At 56.0% G+C, this 21,303-nt stretch overlaps 1 protein-coding gene across 2 annotated transcripts in view; it reads left to right on the top strand.

Moving 5' to 3' along the window:
- Positions 1-1,753: 1,753 nt before the first annotated feature.
- Positions 1,754-21,303, top strand: part of SCUBE1 (signal peptide, CUB domain and EGF like domain containing 1) — a 136,688-nt gene continuing 117,138 nt past the window's right edge. The window contains exons 1-2 of one of the 2 annotated variants that reach the window (XM_023257570.2): positions 1,754-1,926; positions 5,717-5,848. In XM_023257570.2, the coding sequence (XP_023113338.2) occupies positions 1,839-1,926; positions 5,717-5,848 (220 nt within the window). In that variant the 5' untranslated portion in view covers positions 1,754-1,838. The remainder of the gene's footprint in view (positions 1,927-5,716; positions 5,849-21,303) is intronic. The other variant, XM_023257571.2, reaches the window with a different exon arrangement.

Here is a 21,303-nt window from a genome sequence, read left to right as displayed (position 1 = left end):
CACATTTCTTGCCCCGTTACTGACGCACAAGACCATGTGCATTTCTGAGGGAGCTTTCTCCCCCCAGAAACCCAAAACCACGCAGTTGGGAGGAGGACAAAATAAAGCCTGCAAAGATCATGGGGTCTCCCAAATTAAGCCACCAGCCAGGAGCAACCACGCAGAAGGAAATGTCTGGAGTCACAGGGCTAAGGCTTAGAGGAGGCAGAGAGCAGCGCTGCCTTCCACTCTCATTCCTGGACAGCCACAGCCGACCCTTCCTGGCCCCCTTTGCCTCAGCCACCAGGCCACTGCCATGAGCTATTTGTGACACGAAGCCAGACTGGGAGTAAGGGTGCCTGGACACACACGTTCAATTTCCAGAACGGCAGTGACTGTCTACAGAAGGCCGTGTGAGTGTGCGTGCAGGGTGTGTGTCCGTGAGGGTGCGTGTGATTGTGTGGTGTGTGAGAGAGCGAGAAAGAGAGCACGTGTCTGTATGTCTGAGGGCAGTGGGTTGGGAGGGGGGTGTGTGTGTGTGTGTGTGTGTGTGTGTGTGTGTGTGTGTGTTGGGGGCAGGGAAGGGAGCCGGTATGGAGAGGGAAGCGAGGCGCAGACCCAGACGGCCAGAGTGGACAAAAAGAGGAAAGTCTTGTCTTTGAGTCTGGCCTGGAGAGCAGGAGAAGAAAAAAAGGAGCTCCTATTGGTGGTTGTCAAGGAGATGGGCCTTGGGGTTTGCCGAACTTTCTTTCCTTAAAGCGTCCTGCCTCGGGCTGAGAGGGGCCATTTATTTCCAGCTGCGACTCCTGGGCAGGGGTCTCTGTCGAGGCCCAAAGGCCGACAAGTGTCAGGTGTAGATCCCAGGTCAGGCCAGAGCACGGCTTGGGCTGGAAGACGGTGATGTTCCTCCTGCCCCCCAGCTCATCCCTGCCGGAGTCTGTCACCGCGGAGGCCCCAGGCCCCGAATTCTCAGGGCATCAAACTTGGCTGGCTAAGACGTCAGCCCGCAGATGGGCTGCGCCCAGACAGGGACTGACCGCGAAGTGGCATTGTCCGGCAAGGAGCTTTCTAGACGCCCCTCCTGGATGCGGCTGCCGCGGCCGTCCTATGCCGCGCGCGCACACTTATGAGCCACTGTCCTTTGGCGAGCGGTAAAAAGTTCACTTGTTTTGAAGGCATCCTCGTGATTTCTTCCTTTCTGGCTTCGCCGCCGCTGCATCGCCCGCGCTGGGCACACAATAGGTGCTCAATAAACGTTCACCCAGTGGATGAGTGCGCAATGCTGCTTTGCGCGGTCCCATTTCTTTCACTACGAATGGATGTCGCCGGGCCTTTTTCAACCCCTGAGGGCCGGTTGGCAGTCCCCACCCCCACCCCCGCTCTCCCTAGAGGGTGCGTGTTGCAGAGGTGGGGGTGCTGCCCCCGGAGGGGCGGCCGCGCTCGACGACTGGGGCCAGGGCGGGCGGCGGGAGGGGGCGGCCTCCGAGCGAGCCCCAGCTCGGCGGAGACCCCGCGCCCCCGCGGCCCGCACGAGCGGGCCCCGGCCCCCACCCCGCAACCTGCCGCCCGCCCCGAGCGGAGGGGGCGCCCCCGACGCCCGCGCCCGCCCCTCCCCCCGCCCCCCGCGGCCCGGCGGCCGGCGCCCATTGGCCGGCGGCACGCAGAGCCCCGCCCCCGGCGGCCGCGGGCCAATGAGCGCGCGGCTGTCAGCTCGTCAGCCGCGCCGGCTCGGTGGCTGCGAGCCCGAGCGGTGGCCGAGGAGCCAGCAGCGAGGAGCGCTCGCCGAGCGGCCGGTCGGAGGGGTCCCCGCGCCCCGCACGCCCGCACGCCCGGCCGGCCCGGCCAGGCTCGCAGCGAGCATGGGCGCGGCGGCCGTGCGCTGGCACTTGTGCGTGCTGCTCGCCCTGGGCGCGCGCGGGCGGCTGGCGGGGGGCAGCGGGCTCCCAGGTAAGCGCGGAGCCGGCGGGCGGCGGGCGGCGGGCGCGGGGTCCCGGCTGGGCCCCCGCCCCGCGCCGTCGGGAGGGCTGCAGCCCGCGCGGCCCCGCGCCCCGCCCCGCCTCTTTGCAGAGTAACTTCTGGGGCGGACGCCGGGCGCCCCCTCCCCGAAGCCCCAGCGGCCCCGGGCGAGCTGGGGGGGGGGGGGGTAACGGGGGGGGAGGAGGACGCCGGGAGCCCGGCGGGGGCCGCAGCAGGGGCGGGGTGGGCTGGGGCCCCGGGGGAGGGGAGGGGAGGGCGAGGGCGGGAGGAAGAAAGAAAGCGCGACGACCGGCCGAGGGGAGCCCCGGCGCTCTCGGACCGCGGGCGGGAGGGAGTGGGGACCCCGGAGCCCGACGGGCGCTCCCCGCCCCCCCCCCCGCCAGGGGAGAGGGGCGCGCGGGAGCGAGGAGGCCCGGACGGGAGACGGAGAGGAGGTGAGCCGGGGACGAGGACCGACCTAAAGAGAAAGGGGTGGGGGAGGTGGTGGATAGAGGGACGGACCGACAGAAAAAGAGGCACAGAGGGGAACACACAAAAGGACCCAGAAAGAATCCCAGAGAAAGACGGACGCTTAGAGTAGGGAGGAGACCAGAAGACCGGAGGGGAAGGAGGAAACCCGAGGGAGGAAGGAGGAGGCAATGGGCAGCTGGAAAGAAAAAGACAGATAAAGGGACGGGCTAAGGGATGGGGAGGAAGAGAGAGGAGGAGAGGTAGAGGCGGGGGACAGCAGAGAAAGAGCCGCGGGACTAGGGGTGGGAGGGGAGGGAGGGAGCAAGACCGACAGATGGGAAAGACGGAAGGATGGACGTGTGTGGAAAGCGATGGACAGACGCACAGACAGGAATGGGGGGACAGAGGGACTGACGCGGAGGGAAGGAGATGGATAGGATCCAGAGGGAGGGGAGACCAGACTTGGGACATCAGGGAGGAGGCCCAGGCAAGGGAGGCGGGAGGCGCCGAAGAAGGGAACAGCGCCCAGAGCCTTTGGGCATGGGTTGGGGGCAGGCAGCAGAGGCTAACGCAGCAGAGGGGCGCCCCAGGATTCCACAGGGAACTCCCGTGTGCCCACTCCTTCCCCTCCCGCTCTCTTGGTTGTCTGGAAGGGGTGCTCCCGGAAGGGGTGCTCCCGCAAAGCTACAAGGTCAGCCTCTGCACCCACCACTTTAGAGGAGCTTCCTCCCTCTCTCCTTAGGGGGTAGGGTGGGGTATCCTGCCTGCTTCTGCTCCCGCTCTCCTCGGCTATCTCCGGACACCCCCAGGCTGCCATGCTGGGCTCCCTGAAGTCTGTATTTGCTGGCACGGGAGTCGTACCCTGAATAAGGATGCCAGGCCATTTAAACTGTCCACGGCTGGAGCCCAGGGAAGCTGGGCCCTGCTGCCTACACTCCCCCTCCCTGTGTCTGTAGGTGTCTGTCTCGGACTTTCGGGTCCTTCACCCCGTTTCCCTGTTTTTGTTATATGCCTCTCTCCCGCTCTCTGTCCCTCCCCTGTGTCTGTCTCTGTGTCCCACCCCTGGAAGCCTTGTGCCTGAGACAAACCAAAGTCAAAGCAAACAGCCGGTGACGGAAGGGCTGGGCTGCCCTCCGGAGGGGGTCCCCAGCCCTGAGCACGGAGCAAGGCCCAGACCGGGGGAACACATGGTCCCTCTCCCCAGCCCCCACCTAAAGACATGTTTCGAAGATGTGTTGGGAGTGCCCCCCCCCCAGCCCCTCGGCTAACGTTCATCCCCTTCCATCCCCACGAGGATACCTGCCTAGGTCAGAGATTAGCGACAAGGGCGAAAGGGGTCCCAGAACCGCAGGCAGTTTCCCTCCCCCTCATTCCTGTGCGCTGACCCTTGGGATGTGCATCCATGGCCCTATTTCCCCACTGGCCCTCACTCAGAAGTGGCCCCAGCCCTCCCCACTGGAAGGATGCAGACTGGCCCTCCCTGGCCCCTGGCTTCCTGCCCCTGGGGCTGTGCTGTCCCTGCATGGGGGTCCCTCCCATTCCCAGGAAGGGGCTGTTCTGCTGGTCTGATGTTCCTTCTGGCCCCTGGCCTCCTACACCCAGTGCTTCCCAGCTCCTGTTCCACCTTCCTTTGGGCAGCGACAGAGGATGGGCCGCCGGCCTGAGCAGACACTATGAGCCTGAAAAATGACACCACCAGCTGTGTGTGTGTGTGTGTGTGTGTGTATGTGTGTGCGCGTGCATGTGTACAGAAGTGTTTCTGTTGTGCTTCTGGCTGATGCCTCTCTTCCTCTGGGGGAGGCTGGAGCCTTAGGGACGTAGGAGAGGAGCTTTGCCCTCTTAGAGAGACACCCCCACAGACTTAGAACCCGATGCCAGCCAGGGGAGTAATCCAGAGTGGACAGTCTTGAGAACTAGACAGTCCAGGGTAAGGCTGGAGTCATAAAGGGAGGGGGTCCCTCCAGGACTTCGCCACGCTTGCCCCTGGGTGGCTGCCCTCAGGGTAGCCGCTGAGGGTTCCTTTTCGGCTCTTCTGAGTCCTTCTATCTGTCATCCAACTGTATTTTATTCATAGCTAGCTGGGAGTAACATAGCACATAGAGCTCTGAACTCCAGTCTCCGCCCCTAATGAACTACTGACCTACAAGAGACCTCTCTGGGCCTCGGTTTCCTCATCTGCTAAGGTTCTTCTGGCTGTGCTATCCTGTGTCCCGAGGGTCCTTTCCCTGTCTGAGCTCTGTGCTGGTGGGGAGGGAGGAATGGGGTGGATGTATGTACAGATACACAGAATCTATTTTGCGTTATTTTGGCCAACAGCTATTTCAGACGGAAGGTGTGTATGTGTGTGTTGGGGAGGGAGGCGAGGAGTGTCGAGAGCCCTCAAAACCTAGAGTGAACTTGGGGCACCTGGGTGGCTCAGTCAGTTAAGCGTCTGACTTCGGCTCAGGTCATGATCTCATGGTTTGTGAGTTCGGGCCCCGCGTTGGGCTCTGGGCTGACGGCTCAGAGCCTGGAGCCTGCTTCGGATTCTGTCTCCCTCTCTCTCTATCCCTCCCTGACCAGTGTCTGTCAAAAACAAACAAATGTAAAAAAAAAAAAAAAAAAAAAAATTTTAAACCTAGACTGAACTTGAGTTTGGGAGTTGGGATCCGAGAACCAGGTTCGCCCCTTGGTTTCTGAGATGGAGGGGAGAGGGGATGGGGAGGTCAGAACCGTGGAGAGGCCGGTTCAGCCCCACTGAGGACATGGCTCCACGGTCGGCCCCTGCAGCCTGGGGGCAGAAGCTGGATGAAGAGCCATCTATTTTCACAGTCTGGGGGCTGAGTGGGGGCAGGTCACCCACCTGGGCCTCCTGGCTTGGCCTCTGTTCATCGCTCTATCCTGGCCTTGGTTTCCCCACCTGTAACCTAAAGAGGATGGGCTCAAATTCTCCCAAGAGCCTTCTGGCTTCAAATTCTAGAATAAGGAGAGTGGAGGAGGGCTGGAGCCGTGCTTGCGGGGAGAGCAAGACGCACAGAGAGGCTTTCCTGGCCGTGCTCCTGCGCCTCGGTTTTGTCATATTCCTAGCAGGAGAAATAGATTGACCTAATGGGATTGTTGTGAAAATAAATGGGGGCCAGCCTTTAGGTAGCATTGTGCCTGGTAGCTGCCCCCAAAATGCTGCCAGTCGCCGCTTGTCACACACACTGTCGTGTGATGGCTATTACTGTTAATTACCCCTGTGATCCATGGAAGGTGGGGGGCAGAAGGAGCTCCCTGTCCCCCCGCCCCTGCGGCCACGCTTGACCAGGTGTTTTCCCCTCCCCCACAGGGGCAGTCGACGTGGACGAGTGCTCGGAGGGCACAGATGACTGCCACATCGATGCCATCTGCCAGAACACGCCCAAGTCCTACAAATGCCTCTGCAAGCCGGGCTACAAAGGAGAGGGCAGGCAGTGTGAAGGTGAGCCCAGCCCAGCCCTCCCCGCTGGACCCTGCGGCTGCCACGGCCACCAAACGTGGCTGATGCCCGCCCCCGTGGACACCAGCAGGGGCTGATTCTCCAGCACCCGCACCCCACGGGTGCCAGCGTCACGGGCCTCACTCAGCCTTGGGAGGGAGGCTGGGGGCTTCTTGGGAACCTACTGTCTCCCTGGAGGGAGGAATTTGGAGTCATGGGGTACCTAACTCACCCTGGAATTGAAACTTTTGTTTTGCTGTGTATTAAGTGAGGTGACGTGTCTAATGATCTATTTGTCCTTCAGTCCCTGACTGGATACGTGGGGGGAGGGGGGGTAAAGGCCTGGGGTAACCCTCCGCCGGGTCCCAAACTTCAGGACCACCAAAACCACCCCGTGTGGCCTGTAACTTCCCTAAAGACCTGAGTGGTAGCCAGCCTCGGCCTTTGGGGGCTAGCTCAGGTACGAGAGCTTGGGCAAAGATGTAAATGTGTGCTGTGCCCATCTGTCTGTCCAGCCTTTCCTTCCCTGCACCCGGAGTGCTGGCTGGACTGCTCAGCACTGGAACTGCCTCCCCCAAAAAGCTAGAAGTCGGAGAGACACGAACAGCTTTGGCTGTCGTTGGAGCCAGGACCCTCCAAACTGGATGGAACCCGTGGGTGCATCTGTCAGGGAGGGTCTGACTGGGTGGCTCTGGGGAAACCCATCATCAGGGAGCTGGAAACAGCTGTCCCCATGACCCACGTGCACACCCGGATGAGAGCCCTTGATCCAAATCTTCCCTGTCTGTCCCCACTTGACAGATGAGGAAGGCTGAGGCTCAGAGAGAAGCAAGCCCCCAGGTCCCACCGGGCACGGCGGGTACTAAGCCCCAGGTCTCTTAATGGCCATTCCACGGCTCCCTAGCATCTCGCTTTCTTGTCCCCAAGCCCTCCCAGCTTGCTTTCGCAAAGCGGAAGATTGGCGTCGGGAAAGCAACCCACGAGGATAAGATGTCCGTTCTGTGTAAGGCTTTGCGGGAGCTTTCTGCCGTGTGGCCGTGCCTCCTTGGGATGCTCACACTGTTCACCCGTCTCACTTGTTGGGCGTCCGCTTGAGGCTGAGCGCCGGGCAGCTGACAGCGTTCTGGATCCTGCCCGGTTTGGCCAGACCTCCGGCCTTGCTTGGGGCCCAGAAGCCTGAGGGGGGAGCTTGGCGCCTACCCACGGACCTGTGGAAGGAGGCCAGGCTGGAGGCAGATAGGGCAGGTCACGAGCAAGAAGCCTGGTGGCACGGGCGGCCCCCCTGCCGGCAGTGCCTGGAGGTTCCAAGTGGCACGTGTGGGGCGCTGCGTGACCATTTCCTGACCCTCCGTTCCCCACTCCGGGTCCAGGGCTCTAGCAAGGGAGGGCCGGGGGCAACCCCCCATCTCTGCTTGTGTAAGCCGCTGACCTGACCTGTCCTCCTCCAGCCCAGCTCCTGCGGTCCCCCTCTTGCTATCCCCCCACCTAGAGGCCCACACCTCGTCTCCTGCCTGTTCCCCTGGAGCCCTTCAGAGTCCGGCTTTAAGCTCTCCACTTGCTTGAGCCCAGCTTGGGAGTTAGACCCGCTGACTCAATGTAAGCACGAAAAAGGAGGAGGCTTGGAAATGCGCTTCTGGAACCGCCAGGGGCCTGGCTGTCTCTCCAGCCTCTGCCCCTCACCTCCTGAAACCCTGAATAGCACCTGTGTCCTGGGCACACATCCACACAGCAGGCTGTTCCGTGTTTCTGAGCCCCAGCTTGAGTCTTTCCCCTACGAGGCGTTCCTTTTCCACCCTTTGTGTCCTGGCCAATTCCTAATCAGGCTTTAGATTTGCCTCCTCTGGGAAGCCCTCCTACACAATTACACACACACCCAGACACACACACACACACACACACACACACACAGCCCCATCATGTATCTCCTCTGACCCCAGAAGCCCCTGGGATTTTCTCCATCATAGCATTTCTGCCTTCGGATTATAATTAAGTGACTTGTCCTCCCACCGAACTATGAGCTCACTTACTGAGGGTTGGCCATGGGCTCAGCACTGGGGCCTCCACACTGACGCTGTCACACTTGGGCTCACGGTGAGCCCCTAGATTGCCTTCCAGGTCTGCCCCCATCTCCCCAGCTCCTGGGGCAGGGCCTGGCATGATGCAGAAAAGGCCTAGTCCGAGTTGGCTGTCTTTTGCCCAGACTGGAGTTCCCATCGGGTGGTATGCCCACAGAGGGGCTGTGCGGGCGGCCGGGAAGCGTGGAGTGCTGGGAACTCGGTTTTGCCATGGTATCACCTCCACCCTGTCTGATGAGGGAGGGGAGCGAGAGTGGGCCCAGCCTCTGCGTGGGAGCGTTGCAGCGGATGTGAAAGTCTAGGTGGTCATTTGACCTCTTGAGCCTTGGTTTACCCTCTGGTTATATGGGCCCCAAATACCCCCCGCCGTAGGCCGTCCTGAGGATTGAACGACATGCGGTGTAGGGCACCGGGGGCCAGTCACACTGCCTGGCTCACGGTAGACGCTCACCACACAGCATGTGCTCGGGACGCAGATGATGGTGCCATCACTGTCCTTGTCACCATCACCATCATCTGTCTTCAACGCCTTTCAGCGGTTCCGGCTGTGAGAGGCGGTGTGAGCTGGCTCATTTAATGACATCTTGAATGGTGGAGACTTGTGAAAATGGCTCAGTGCTGCCTGCCTCGGGGGTGTTAATTATAGTGCAATCTTGCCCCTCCCCTCAAGGAGCTTTTGATCTGGGTTGGGCCGCATGAGCTGAAATTACATATCAAGGGGAAATTCTGTCTGCTTGGTTTCTTTTTATTTTAAGTAGGCTCCGTGCCCAACGCGGGGCTTGAACTCACGACCCTGCTAACAGCCAGGCGTGCCTAGATCAGTGGAAGTTCTTAACGAACGGGGTCACACGGGTGGTAAATCGTTACCTGTTGAGCTGCTAGTTTAACAGTAAGAAGAAAACTGTTCGGAACCAAGAGGATGCCATTTGGCTGCTCAGTCCCCAGACCTCTGGGAGTGAGTGCTGGCAGGGGCTCTGGGGACCTGAGTGGACGCTGTGCCCCTTGCACTGAGGTTTTCTCATCCTGAGGAGAGTCATCAGTCAGAGTGATGGAGGCTGCTGGAGTGTTCCCCCAAGGGCCATCAGATGGCCCACCAGCTTCCCCAGGAGGGACCATGCAGACTTCTGGAGGCTTTGGAATCTGGCGGGGAGGGGAGGGGGCCGGCAGGTCACGTGCAGTGGTGGCCCGAGGGAGCTTGGAGATCATCCGGGTGTTCATTCACTTCCTTGATTTACAGATGGGAAAATGGAGGCCCGAGGAGGTAGGGGTCGTGCCTGAGCTGGGGCCAGGGTCCGGGTTTGGTGGGCCCATTTCTCTCAGTGCGTTCTGCAAGGGGTTATTGCCACCTGCGACTCTCTGCTCTGAGAAGAGGGAATCAACAGTCACTATTCAGTGGGGCACAGTGGTTGAAGCCTAGACTCTGGAGCCACCCTTCTTGGGTTCAGATCCTGCCTGTGTAGCCTCGGTGAGACTCCCTTTGTTTGTGTATATGGTAGAGGTAATGATAGTATCTACTTCAGAGAGATCGTGTGCGAATGAGATGAGTTAATGTCCACAGGGCATTTGGACGTGGCCTGGCACGAAAGGCACACCAGGTGAGCCGTACCAGGTGATGGTGATGTTGAGGATGACGACGGTGATGGTGCCTGTGTTGGTGACGGTGATGGCAATAATGACGGTGGTGGCATCGCCACGTTGACGATGATATTGATCACCATCACGTTGACGATGTTGTCGCTCGTCGCCGATCATCGTGTTGTCCGATGTACGGAAAGGAGTGAAACTTTGTCTCTTTCTGCCGGCCCCCAGGATCTGACGTGGCTGGGAAATGGGGTATACTGGCTCACAGGCTGTTCAGATAAACTACACGCATGCCTCCATATCCTCAAAGAGATATAGAGACCCACGTGCCATTCGCAGGTGACCATTCACCGAGAATGTGCAATGAAACTTACAAGTGACAGAAAGCGCTCCTTTGTTCCACTAAACCGACCGCAGGGATGGCGAAGAGGCCACCACATTCTGCCACAGCAGACATCGGTAATCAGTCATGGCCCCCTCCAGACAGCCGTTTCCACTTTAGGTAAAACCTGTTCCTCTCCCTGGACCCCTTCGTCTCGGGTCCTGAGCGGATGTGGGGCTGCGAGGAGGTTGGCGCTGGAGCCTTAGGGTGATCAGTACCCTCCCCTACGGATCTGGTGGACTTTGTTGTTTACGGTGATGAGCAAGAGGGCAGATTCTCGGCAAAGCGTGCCACGTTCTCACTAGTTCTTCGAGGGAAATGGACCCAGGTTATGGGGAGCGCTGTGTGGGGCCGAATGAGCCCCTTACGCCCTTAACCGCTTCACCCTGACGCTGCTGCTGGTTATGGAAACCCCTTCGACAAACCACACTTCCGGGGCCGTCTTGCCACATGGCCAGTGCGTGTGTGACAATGACCGGGCTTCCCCAGGCTCGGCCGTGTTGCAGCCAATGCCAGAGCGCAACCGTGAAGCCCCGTGTGGTCAGCTGAACCCTGGCAGGGGGGCTTGCCCAGGCCAGGCTGAGGTGCCTCAGGTGGTTCAGAAGGGCTCTGGGCGAGGCTGAGGATAAATCTGTGTTTTCTGGATGATTTGCGTCTTTACAGAACCTCGGGTAACTCGAGGCACACTCACGGATGTGCCCGGTTGGAAGGGACCGGAACGGGCACCCAGGGTAGCCCCCGTGTTTTGCAGAAGACCAGCTGTCTCTGTTACCCTCTCCAGGCCCATACACACCTCAGTTTTGGCCCGCGTCACCCTGAGTTTATGTTTCCCCGTGTCTCCTCCTGGGATGTGGGCTCCGCAAGGGCAGTGTCCGTGACCTGTTCTGCTCCGTTCCCTGGAAGCCGTTCCCGGGCCTGGCACAGGGCTTGGAAGGCGTCTGCTGAGTAAAAGCGTGGGTGGATGAGTTCTAGCAGTCACCTCCTCCGGGAAGTCTTCCCGGCTGCCCCTTCAGAGCACCTGTGAGCATCCCCCCTTCAGAGCACCTGTGACACTGGGTTGCAATGACCCAGATGACTTCATTCGGGGCTGGGTCCAGAGCCAGTGCCAGTGGACAACAAGTGACCGTTATAAATCCCAGGGATACCAGGAAAGGCCTCCCAGAGCCTCCACGCTCTGAGAGTTTTACAGGTGAGGAAGCCGCGGACTGAGAAGGGAAGAGGCTAGTCTAGACGGAGTAAGGTTGGGGAAAATGGCCCCAGGGCCTGGATCCAATCCGAGTCAGCCGCGGGGTCCCAGTTGCAGGCCAGGCCCCTAGCAGCCTGTCTGAACAAAGCAGAAAGAGCTCCTTAGCTAGAGGAGGCTGTAGAGACCTTTTCTTATGTTCACATCCCCCCTTTGCTGCCACCAGCTCATCTGAGCAAGGCTCTGTGGATGCGAGGGTCTTGAGCCCACCACCCATCCATAGAGCTGAGAGAAAGCACTCAGCCCTTCGCCTTGAGCTGCTGTCCCTCTCAACCCTTCCCTTCCCAACCGCACCCCAGCATCACTCACTTTTTTACTTCTCACACTTGCCAGCTCCTTCCTACCCCAGGGCCTTTGCACGTTCTACTTCCCCTGCCTCTTTTCATTTAGCTAAGCCCACGCATTCCCCAGCTCACCAGACCCCTGTGCGCTGGCCTCCTGGTCTGAATTAGTTGGGCCTGTTTATGCTTGTTCTGCTGAGGGGGCAGGCCAGGGGCGAGGAGGGGGCATTTCATCCCTTTTAAATGCTTCAACTCATTTAACCTTAATTGCTTTGTTTTCATAGACATTTGCTAAGGAAAAGGACCAAATTATAGCTTGAATTGGGTCTTACTAATCTTAATTAAAAGCTCTCGTTTATAATCAGGACCAGACCCCAAACGAGGAGCAAACCGCCCTCAAATGGCTTGTTTAAATAACTAAGACCCTCTTGATAATCACTGTTTAGTCTAACCCAACAGTGCACATCACCCCTTCTATGTGTTACTTAATTTTTAGACTATTTATTCAAGTCGTTTATTCCACTTGCAAGTTCCAACTCGGGCCTTTTCCAGAATGCTATAATTAAAACTCTTAGGGGAAATAACTTTTTGTTTGGGCCACAGAAAATCAAATATATTATTATTTTCCCCCTTTTTGTGTGTGAGAAGGAAAAAAAAAAAAACGACAACCCTATAGGCATCAGAGATCACAAAATTAGCATGTATGTAATGAATATAAATAGCCATTTCCTGAATTTTATGTCCCCAGGGTCCACTTGTCAGTCACTGAAGTCAGGTAGATTACAGGGCACGCTATTAAGCATTTTAACAAAACTCCTAATAACACACCCGGCGATCCGTTTAGTTTAACATCAGCAAAAAAAAAAAAAAATCTTAAAACCAATTGGCCTTCTTAGGGAATAGTAATGCCTATGACCTTATTAAATCATTTTCATCAATCATTATTGCACGTTTTATTGGAACTGCAGGTAAAATTCTGCTTTTTGGGAGGCCAGGAAAGGCAGTAGGAGGTGGGCTGGGGGCGGGGGCAGGCTTGGGGAGGGGAAATTCTTCTTCAAGTCTTAAAACGTGCAATTATGCATGCTAACGTGTGCCCCACTGAAGATGAAAGTGCTCTAGTCCAGCAGACCAGCAGGCAGGAAGAAGTCAGATGTGACTTAAAATTCCAAGTCAGCTAGCAATTAGACGGCCTTGCTTTTGCAACTGGTCCCAGCTCTGCCTCAGAGCTGGGGCTTCCCGGAGCCCCATATCCATGTTGAGAAGGAAAAGTGACAATGTCGTACCATCGGCCTTTAGGCACTGGAGGCAAGTTGGCCCCCGTGAGCCTCAGTTGGCCCATCTGTAAAATGTGTCCGCTGGACCGGATTCAGTTTGCAACTGAGAATGTTCACTGAGCGCCTACTCTGTGCCAGGCTTGGTGTTGGGCCCAGGACACGTTTTTTCCTGGCCTCACTGGTCAGTGGGAGAGACAGACTGGGAAAGACGGGAACATAACAGGGTGTGGGGAGGGCAGCAGTGGAAATACAGACCTGACTCGGGGGGTAAAGAAGAGACAGTGTGGATCTCCGCCTCGGGAGGGAAGAAATTAGAGAGGCTCCCTCGGAGAGGCGTTTATGCAGGCTAAGTTAGGAACGCAGACGTTCCTTCCAGCTCTGACGGTCCAGGAAGGCATCCGTAGCATGGATGCAGCGGCCTTTTTTGGTCTTGGCTGACTCAGTAAGGCCAGTGAGCGACTTAACCTTCCGGAGGCCTCGTTCCTCATCCAACCAGTCAGACCAATGGCACCTGCCTCCCAGAAGAGCATTTGAGCAGAGGTGAGGGCCTCTGTGCCGTGGCTGAGAGTGTGTCGAAGGCAGCCCAGGGCCTGCGTCTCGTGCTTTCTTTTTCCTCTAAATCCCCATTTCTCCTAGGGTTCGAGGGTCTCTGCCCCCCCCCCGCCCCCAGAGCCCCAGCCCCCCACCCTCGGGCAGCAGCCCCTCTCCGCCCCTTCCTCTGGGCTCTCTCTCCTCCTCTTGGCCGCTTCTTATGACAGTGGCTGTATTTGTTTTTCCATCTGAGGAATGCTAACCAGAAAAAAACCATTATTTCTAAGAAAATAAACTGCGGGCCTGTCGGCCTTTGGATGCTACTGAAATGGATGATGGCCTTTCCCCAAGGCCTTGAGACAAAGAGGGCCAGAGGGCTCGTGTGTGCGCGGGCAAGGTCACGGGGCCTCGGAGGGACTCCGAGGGGGTCCTCCAGATGGGCCGGGGCTGCAGCCCTGGGAGGACAGAGTTTAAAACTCCAGTCAGCCTGCTTGGACTCTGGCCTGGCTAACAACAGCCGCCAGTATCGATCACTCCCTACTCTCCTCCAGGCTCCAGAATGTACTTTCTCTGGGAGTGGCCATCCTTCCGTGTGGGTGTCCTGCCCCTTGTGTCAAGGGGAGTGGAGCCAGGCATGGGTCCATGGAGAACTGGATGCCGGCCCCGGGTGACCTTGGGCAGGTCTGTGGCCCTCTTGGGCCCTAGTGGGCTGACTGCAAAGTTTAGGGCCAGAGCTAGGAGAGCCCAGGTCCCTTCGGACCCCTGTAGCGGGCAGCTCCTTCAGGGTGCCCCTCGCCACGGTGGCACCGAATGCTGGCTTAGTCTCTGGGGCTGGCAGATGGGCTTGGGCTGGACTGTCAGTCCCCTGTCCCTTCCCACCGGCAGCCCTGGGGACGGGCCCGGGCCTGGCCGGTGTGCTGGTGGGGGAGGCTCTCCTCATACGAGACGGGTTCATCTGTGTCTGGGTCGTCGTCCCTCGTCAGACTGGCAGCGACTTGTGGCCAGGGTCCGGGCTGAGGGTGAGGCGCCAGCCTGGGGAAGGCATTGGTAGGGAGAGGAGGAGGCGGGGAGGTGCCTTGATGCTCGGTAAGGACCGTGGGCCCTGACTTCCTCGGTCGCTGAGACTGGGAGATTCTCCAGACGGTCGTGGCAAGGTTAGGGGGGCAGAGTCTGGAACCGGCCCACCTGAGTTCCAGCACTGGCTTTGCCCCTTACTAGCGGGTGGTCGTAGGCGAGTCGCCTAAGCCCTCTGAGCCTCAGTTTCTTTGTCTGTGATGAGGGAAGTTACTTAAGCCTTCCTGCTTGGGCTCTAGTGAGGGGTGAGCCGCTTGCCATTAAGATGGTGTTTGGTGTGGAGTTGCCACTGCCGCTGCTGTTTGTGTCGGAGAGAAACCCCACCGGGGATTTGGAGAGAAAGAAGGAAAACGAACTGCCCCAGGCCAGCGCAGGCTGCCCCCTGCCGGGGCCTCTGAGGTTGGAGTCTTGAGTTCAAGGTGCTGTCCGCCCCTGACTTGCTGATAAGATTAGCTCTTCAGTTCCCCTCTCTGGGCTCGGCTAGCCCTTGATAAAGTGCAGTGGGGGCATCAGAGGGGCTCCGGGGTGCCGGCTTACCCATTCTGAGGGGCGGCTCGGGCTTTCTGGCAGCTCCGTGTTTCTGACTGTCACCCTGTTGAGTTCAGAGGTGGCTGGGCCCGCATAGCAGTCCCTCAGCGCCCGCAGTTTAGCGGGATTTAGGGCTTCTCCTCTGCCTTTTGCTAAGGGGACAGGAGAATGACCGTGCCTCTGCTTGGCAGAGGGGACCGACGGGGGCCTCAACTCTGAGCTGGCCGCCCGGGGCCCCTCGTCACTTCCATCTCGAACATTCCGACAGGTCAGCTTTCCCTTGACCAGGTTCCGTATCCTTTAGGCTGGATGCCAGAGCCTGGGAAGAGCCCCCGGCGAAGGGTTCAGGGTGTTTGGTGGGGAGAAGGGGAATAATCCACTGCCCCTTGTCCTTTGGTTTGGTAGGAAAATTCCTCCTGGGGCTTGGGAGCCACACACCCGCTGTGAGCCCACACCGGGCAGCTGGTATTTGAGGCTGGCTCGGGACAACATCCTTCTGGTTTCCCTGTGTCCAGGCAGAGCCCCAGTGACCCAGCCAGCACAACAGATGACAGCGGTGACGGCATTAATGTTTTAAAAATTGTAAACAGGGGTGCCTGGGCGGCTCAGCCCGTTAAGCATCCGACTTCGGTTCAGGTCATGATTTCACAGTTCATGGGTTTAAGCCCCATGTCAGGCTCTGTGCTGACAGCTCGGAGCCTGGATCCTGCTTCGGATTCTGTGTCTCCCTCTCTCTCTGCCCCTCCCCTGCTCACGCTCTCTCTCTCTCTCTCTCTCTCTCTCTCAGAAAATGAATACATGTTAAAAAAATTTTTTTAACTGTAAACAACTTTATTGAGATACAATTCACACACCATGCTTTTAAGGTGTACCTACAGTTCGCTGCCTTTTGGTACACTTACAGTTGACTGTAATTGCCACAGTCAACTACAGGACCTTTTTATCACCCCAAAAAGAAACCCTGCACCTCTTAGCCATCACTCCCCAGCCCTCCAGCCCAAGAAAACCACTCATCTACTCTCTGTGTCGATAGATTGCCTTTTCTGGAGACTTCCTATAAATGGAATCTTATGATACGTGGTCCTTCGTGACGTAGACAGCATTAACTTTGAGGTCAAGTGGCCTGGCTCGTGTTCTGGTTCCACTTGTAGCAGCTGTGTGATCTTGGGCAGGGGAGGCAACTTCTCTGAGTCTTGGTTTCCCCTGCTACAAAACAAAGATGTTGGGACGTACCTCTCCGAGGGGGCACGCGTGAAGGGCCTGCCTGCCGTCCACACGTTGTGGGGGTCGGTGAACGGAAGCTACGCGCAGGACGATTGCTCATTTGTTCTGTGTTGAGCAGACTTTTGTCGAGCAGGGCTCTGCCACTGCTGAGGCTTACGCTGAACAGAACACGGCTCGTGCCCCAAGGAACTCACAGCCCCAAAGGACAGGTACATAGCAAACGAGAGCTGTGTAGACTCCATGCACGGGGCTCTGGGGCCCAGAGGGGGAGGAGGAGCCCTGTCTGCCAGGGGATCGGTCGAGGTTTCAAGAGGCAGATGACGCTGGGGCTCGTAGGTGTCCCGTGAAGAGGAAGGAGCCCCGGGCTAGGGAACAGCATGAGCAAAAGCGTGGTGGCCTGAATCTATGCTGGCCACGGGGGGCGGTCAGCAAGCAGCTCGAACCCCATGGCCATCTTGGATCTCGAACTGGGCAGTGGGGAGGGCCTTCCCACCCTCCGGCTGAGCCACGGTCATTGTGTGCAGTCAGGAATGAAAACGTATATAGATTCGTGTTGGTTTTGCGTGACCTCTGACCTTTCCCATAATTAACTGCTGGGCCCACTTCTGGCATTGTCTCCCCAGAAGGGGAACCCGATCAATGGATGCCAGGGGTCCACAGAGAGCCGGGTCTCATTACTCAATCATTACAAACCCAGAGCTTAACCCTGTGCCACCGGAGACAGGAGGCTTAATCCTTCCTGCTAGGCGCCCTGCAAAACTAGCTTCCCTCGAGCGTAATTAGCCAACAAACCGGATTAAGATTTATTCACCAATGAGGACTCAACTTCCTAAGCCATACGTGTCTCCCAGAACGGATGCCTGATCTGAGGGGTGCATGGTTTTTCCTAAAGCCCCCAGACAAAGGAGAAGACATGCTATAGCACCCAGCCAGGGAAGGGGTCTTTGTTAGAGTGTTTGGTCTCCACTGCCTGCAAAGAACGTCAAGGAAAAAAAAAAAAATGCCAGTTTCAAGGAGGAATGAGAAGACGTTTTTCAGTAATGATCTCTGAAAGTGGAGAGCAGGGTGCTTTAAAAATCCTCATTTCGAGAACCTTCCAGTCAGTCCTGATTCTTAGGAAAAATGCCCTGAAATAGGGTTCAAATAAAACGAGAAGGAGCTCTGACTCATTGCAATACAATCTTTTAGAACCTAGGCACCACCGAATAAATATATATTTTATGGGGCAGCAAGAATCAATTTTGAGTTAAATGAAAAAAAAAAAAAAAAAACTATACTCTTCTCATCCGAGTTCCAGTGTTGTGGGCATATAACCAGAGCTGTGGGATCGCACACGCTGCCATTTTAATGCAGGAAAAATGGAACTTTGTGTCCTTTTAAAAATCCCATAATGAGTGGTTCCTGTGCTGCTTTGCTCTCCCCTGTTAGATGTTGGGAGCTGTTTTCTGTTGAGGAATGAATTTTCACCAAAGAAAGAAAATGCGGGGCGCCTGGTGGGGGGCTCAGTTAAGCGTCCGACTTCGGCTCAGGTCATGATCTCACGGTCTGTGAGTTCGAGCCCCGCGTCGGGCTCTGTGCTGACAGCTCGGAGCCTGGAGCCCGCTTCAGATTCTGGGTCTTTCTCTCTCTCTGCCCCTCCCCCCACTTGTGCTCTGTCTCTATCTCTCAGAAATAAATAAAAGGAAAAGGAAAAACAAAAACAAAAAAACAAAAAAAAAGAAAGAAAATGCGGGGCGCCTGGGTGGCTCAGTCGGTTAAGCATCTGACTTCGGCTCTGGTCACGATCTCATGGCTCATGAGTTCAGACCCTGCATCGGGCTTTATGCCGACAGCTCAGAGCCTGGAACCTGCTTCGGATTCTGTGTCTCCCTCCCCCGCTCACGTTCTGTCACTCTCTCTCAAAATAAGCAAACGTTAAAAAAAAAATCTTTTATTTTAAAGAAAATGCAAGCTGCAGAAGGAGCAGGGGTGGCTGGGGTGAGCACTCGGGTCAGATCTCCCCCCCTTCCCTGCGGTTCCCACTCGCGTGACCCCTCCCCATCACCACCCCTCAGCCTCAAGGCTAGGTATGCACGTGGGAAACACAAATAATGATGCATGTGACGTCTCCTTCCCACTTTCTCCCTAGTAACTTTTTGGAGCATGAAGCACTTTTAAAAAGTCTTCACCTCTTGCACCCTAAGGATATGGCTCCAACAGGTGCGGCGTCTGCCCTTGAACACAGCCACCGGCCAGGGGCTCGGAGACAAGGTGCTCAGCCACGCCGTGCCTCAGCCTCCATGTCAGTGATATGGGAGTAGCCCTGACACCTGGCTCTCACACAGCCTCCGCCCTCCAGTGTCTGCCTCCGTTGTCACCTGGCCATCTTCCTTCTGTGCGTCTGTGTGTTGTTCTTCCATGGTGTTCTCCTCTTTGTCCCAGCATCCTCTCTGCGGGCATCCAAATTTCCCTCTTCTTATAAGGACACCAGTCATTAGATTAGGGCCCGTCCCACTCCGGTATGACCTCATCTTAACTTGCTTACATCTGCAAAGACCCTATTTCCAAATCAGGTCACATTCACAGATACTGGGGGTTAGGGCACCGAAACGTTTTTTGGAATGACACAGTTCAACCCACAATAATCGTTTTGGAATAAACATCCAGAGAGCTTGGCTCTGTTCCCCCCCATTCCTTCACCCTCTCCCTGCCCCATCTGCCTGTTTCTCATTCTCTGGCTTTTTTTTTTTTTCAAGGCTTATTGATTTATTTTGAGAGAGAGAGAGAGTGAGAGAGTGAGAGAGAGAGAGAGTCCCAAGCAGGGCTTGATCCCACGAACTGTGAGACTGTGACCTGAGCCGATACCAAGAGTCAGATGCTTAACCGACCGAGCCACCCAGGCACCCTCATTCTCCGGCTTTAACAGTCCTGAAAAAGTGGTCAGAGCCCGATGGGCATCTCGGAAGCCTGTGTGGCCTTCCCCAGGGCTGGCAGCTCACAGATACATTTATCACAGTAATAAATCCACTTGCTTCGACAGAGATGATTTTAGCTGATTTGTCTGTGTGTTTATCTCTCATGTATTAAAAAAAAAAACAAACATGATTACAAAAGACAAAACTTCAACGCACAGACACAGACCTCAGGGGAGGGGGGGCTTCGTTTGTGAGCAGGTATTACAGGCTGATCTCAGAGGCACGTCAGGCCCGGGGATTAAAGGGGAACTGATGGTTCTAAGATGCTTGGATGTGGGGGAATCCTTTGGAGATAAATGAAGGGAAGACGGTGAGCCATAGACATGCCTGCGCTCTTCTGCCAAACTGTCATCGACTGTGGCCGACACTATAGGGTGTCCCAGGAAGAAAAGGCTAGAGTTGTTTTATTGATTATTCAGCAATCTCTTTGTAATGCATGATGGGTATAGTGACCAAATAGTTTGTTATTTTGCGGGTGCAGAGTGTGTTCTTAGTAATTCCAGCATAAACTGGGACTATGCCAAGCAAATTGGGGCATACGATTATGTTAGCCAGGGTAAGAGATGTTTTTCGTAGACCTTCCCGCCATTGAAAGAGCCGGTTTCCTTGCATTTTATGGACGTGGTGACTCTGATAGTGTTTCCTTCTTTGCTTTGGCTTCCAGGAGGCTCAGAGCCGTATTTGTGGCCAACTTTTTGAAACCGTGCTGGAAATTACCAAACGTAATTTTGCAGGGTTTCACCAGCTTTCTCTTACTCTTCAACCCTCATTATTTCCTCCTCCTCCTCCTCCTTCTTCCTCTTCTTCTTCCCCTTCTTCTCCTCCTTCTTCTTCTTCTTCTTCTTCTTCTTCTTCTTCTTCTTCTTCTTCTTCTTCTTCCTAACACCTTATTCTTTTTGAAAATCTTATTGTATGTATTTCATAAGCTATTTAGATGGATCGTGTTTGAAGAAATGGATGGGTGGGTGAATGGAAGACTGGGTAAGGGTGGCGTGTGTGTGCATGTGCGGAGGGATGGATAGGTGTTTGGATGGATGGATGTGGATCGATGGATGGATAGGTGGTTAGACATTTGGGTAGGTGGATGAGTGAATGGATGTTTAGGTGTTAAGGATGGGTGCCTAGCTTAATATTTAAATGGATGGATGCATAGTTAGACACATGGGCAGATATCTGGCTGCACAATTGGGTGGGTGAATAATAGAGGATTGGATGAATGGGAGGGTGGTCGGCTATTTAGATGAATAGATTTTAGCACGAATAGACACGTGGAAGGATGAATGCACAAATAGGTGTTTGGATGATGAGATAACACTCTCACGGCACACGGTGCAGATGTGCCAAGGGTGAAATAAGGGGCATAAAGTAATTTGCCGATGCCTGGCACGTCGTGGGCATTCTAACTCATTAGAAAGGACACCGCTTTTTCAGACTGAAAGACCTTCCTTCTGACCCTTGCCCTGCCATGTACTGTGTGACCTTGAGCAATTACCTCGCCTCTCTGCACTTTAGTTTGCTCAACCTTCAAATGAAGTTAAAATACCCGCTCCAGAGGGTTGCTATGAAAATTCAATGAGCCGGTGTATGTTTCAGGAGGAAGTATCTGCACACTTCCTTCTGGGGTACAACTTGAGAGACAGAATTCTTTTACCCGAGCATGGGGTAGAAGTCCTTCTGCTCAATCTGACTGATCCAACCTAAGTCACATGCCCACCCTGGAACCAATAGCTGCTGCACATACTGTATCGTTGGACTGACCAGGCCCCACCCCCCACCCCCCACCCCCAGAGCTGGGACCAGGCCATCTTCTCCTGAGTCACTGTTTACACGAAGGAAAGGAGGAAGGGAATGGTTTGGGAGCTGCTGTGTTCAGATCAGATGAGAGATGATGCTGATGCTGAGCGGGTGGTGGGTTGGGTGACCAGTGGGCAGACTGCAACCATGTTAAGGGTGTAGAAAAGCCATGCTTTGGAAGCTGCTGTGATGTTGGTGGAGAGGTGGAAGGATTACAGTATCCACGGGGACAGGGACCCCGAGGGAAGTACAGGCTGATGAATTAAAATCAGGCCGTGTTACCTTTGGAGTGTCTGGGAGATTCAGTGGTTGGATTGGTTTATCTGGGGCTCTGGCAAAAGGTCAGGGCTGCAGAGAATGAGAAGTAATCAACGTCTCCGTCTTATAAACCCATGTGCCCTTTCAAACGTGAAATCTTATCTCTAACTTCAGTGGTATTTAAAATGTCTCAGCGCATTAAATATAATGATTAAGAACAATCCAACTGACTTGCAGAACTGAGTCGGCTTCGCAGCTG

Source organism: Felis catus, chromosome B4 (assembly GCF_018350175.1).
Source record: "Felis catus isolate Fca126 chromosome B4, F.catus_Fca126_mat1.0, whole genome shotgun sequence".
Taxonomy (NCBI): domain Eukaryota; kingdom Metazoa; phylum Chordata; class Mammalia; order Carnivora; family Felidae; genus Felis; species Felis catus.
The sequence above is the reverse complement of the archived record's forward strand: the minus strand, read 5'-3'. Positions and strand labels throughout refer to the sequence as shown.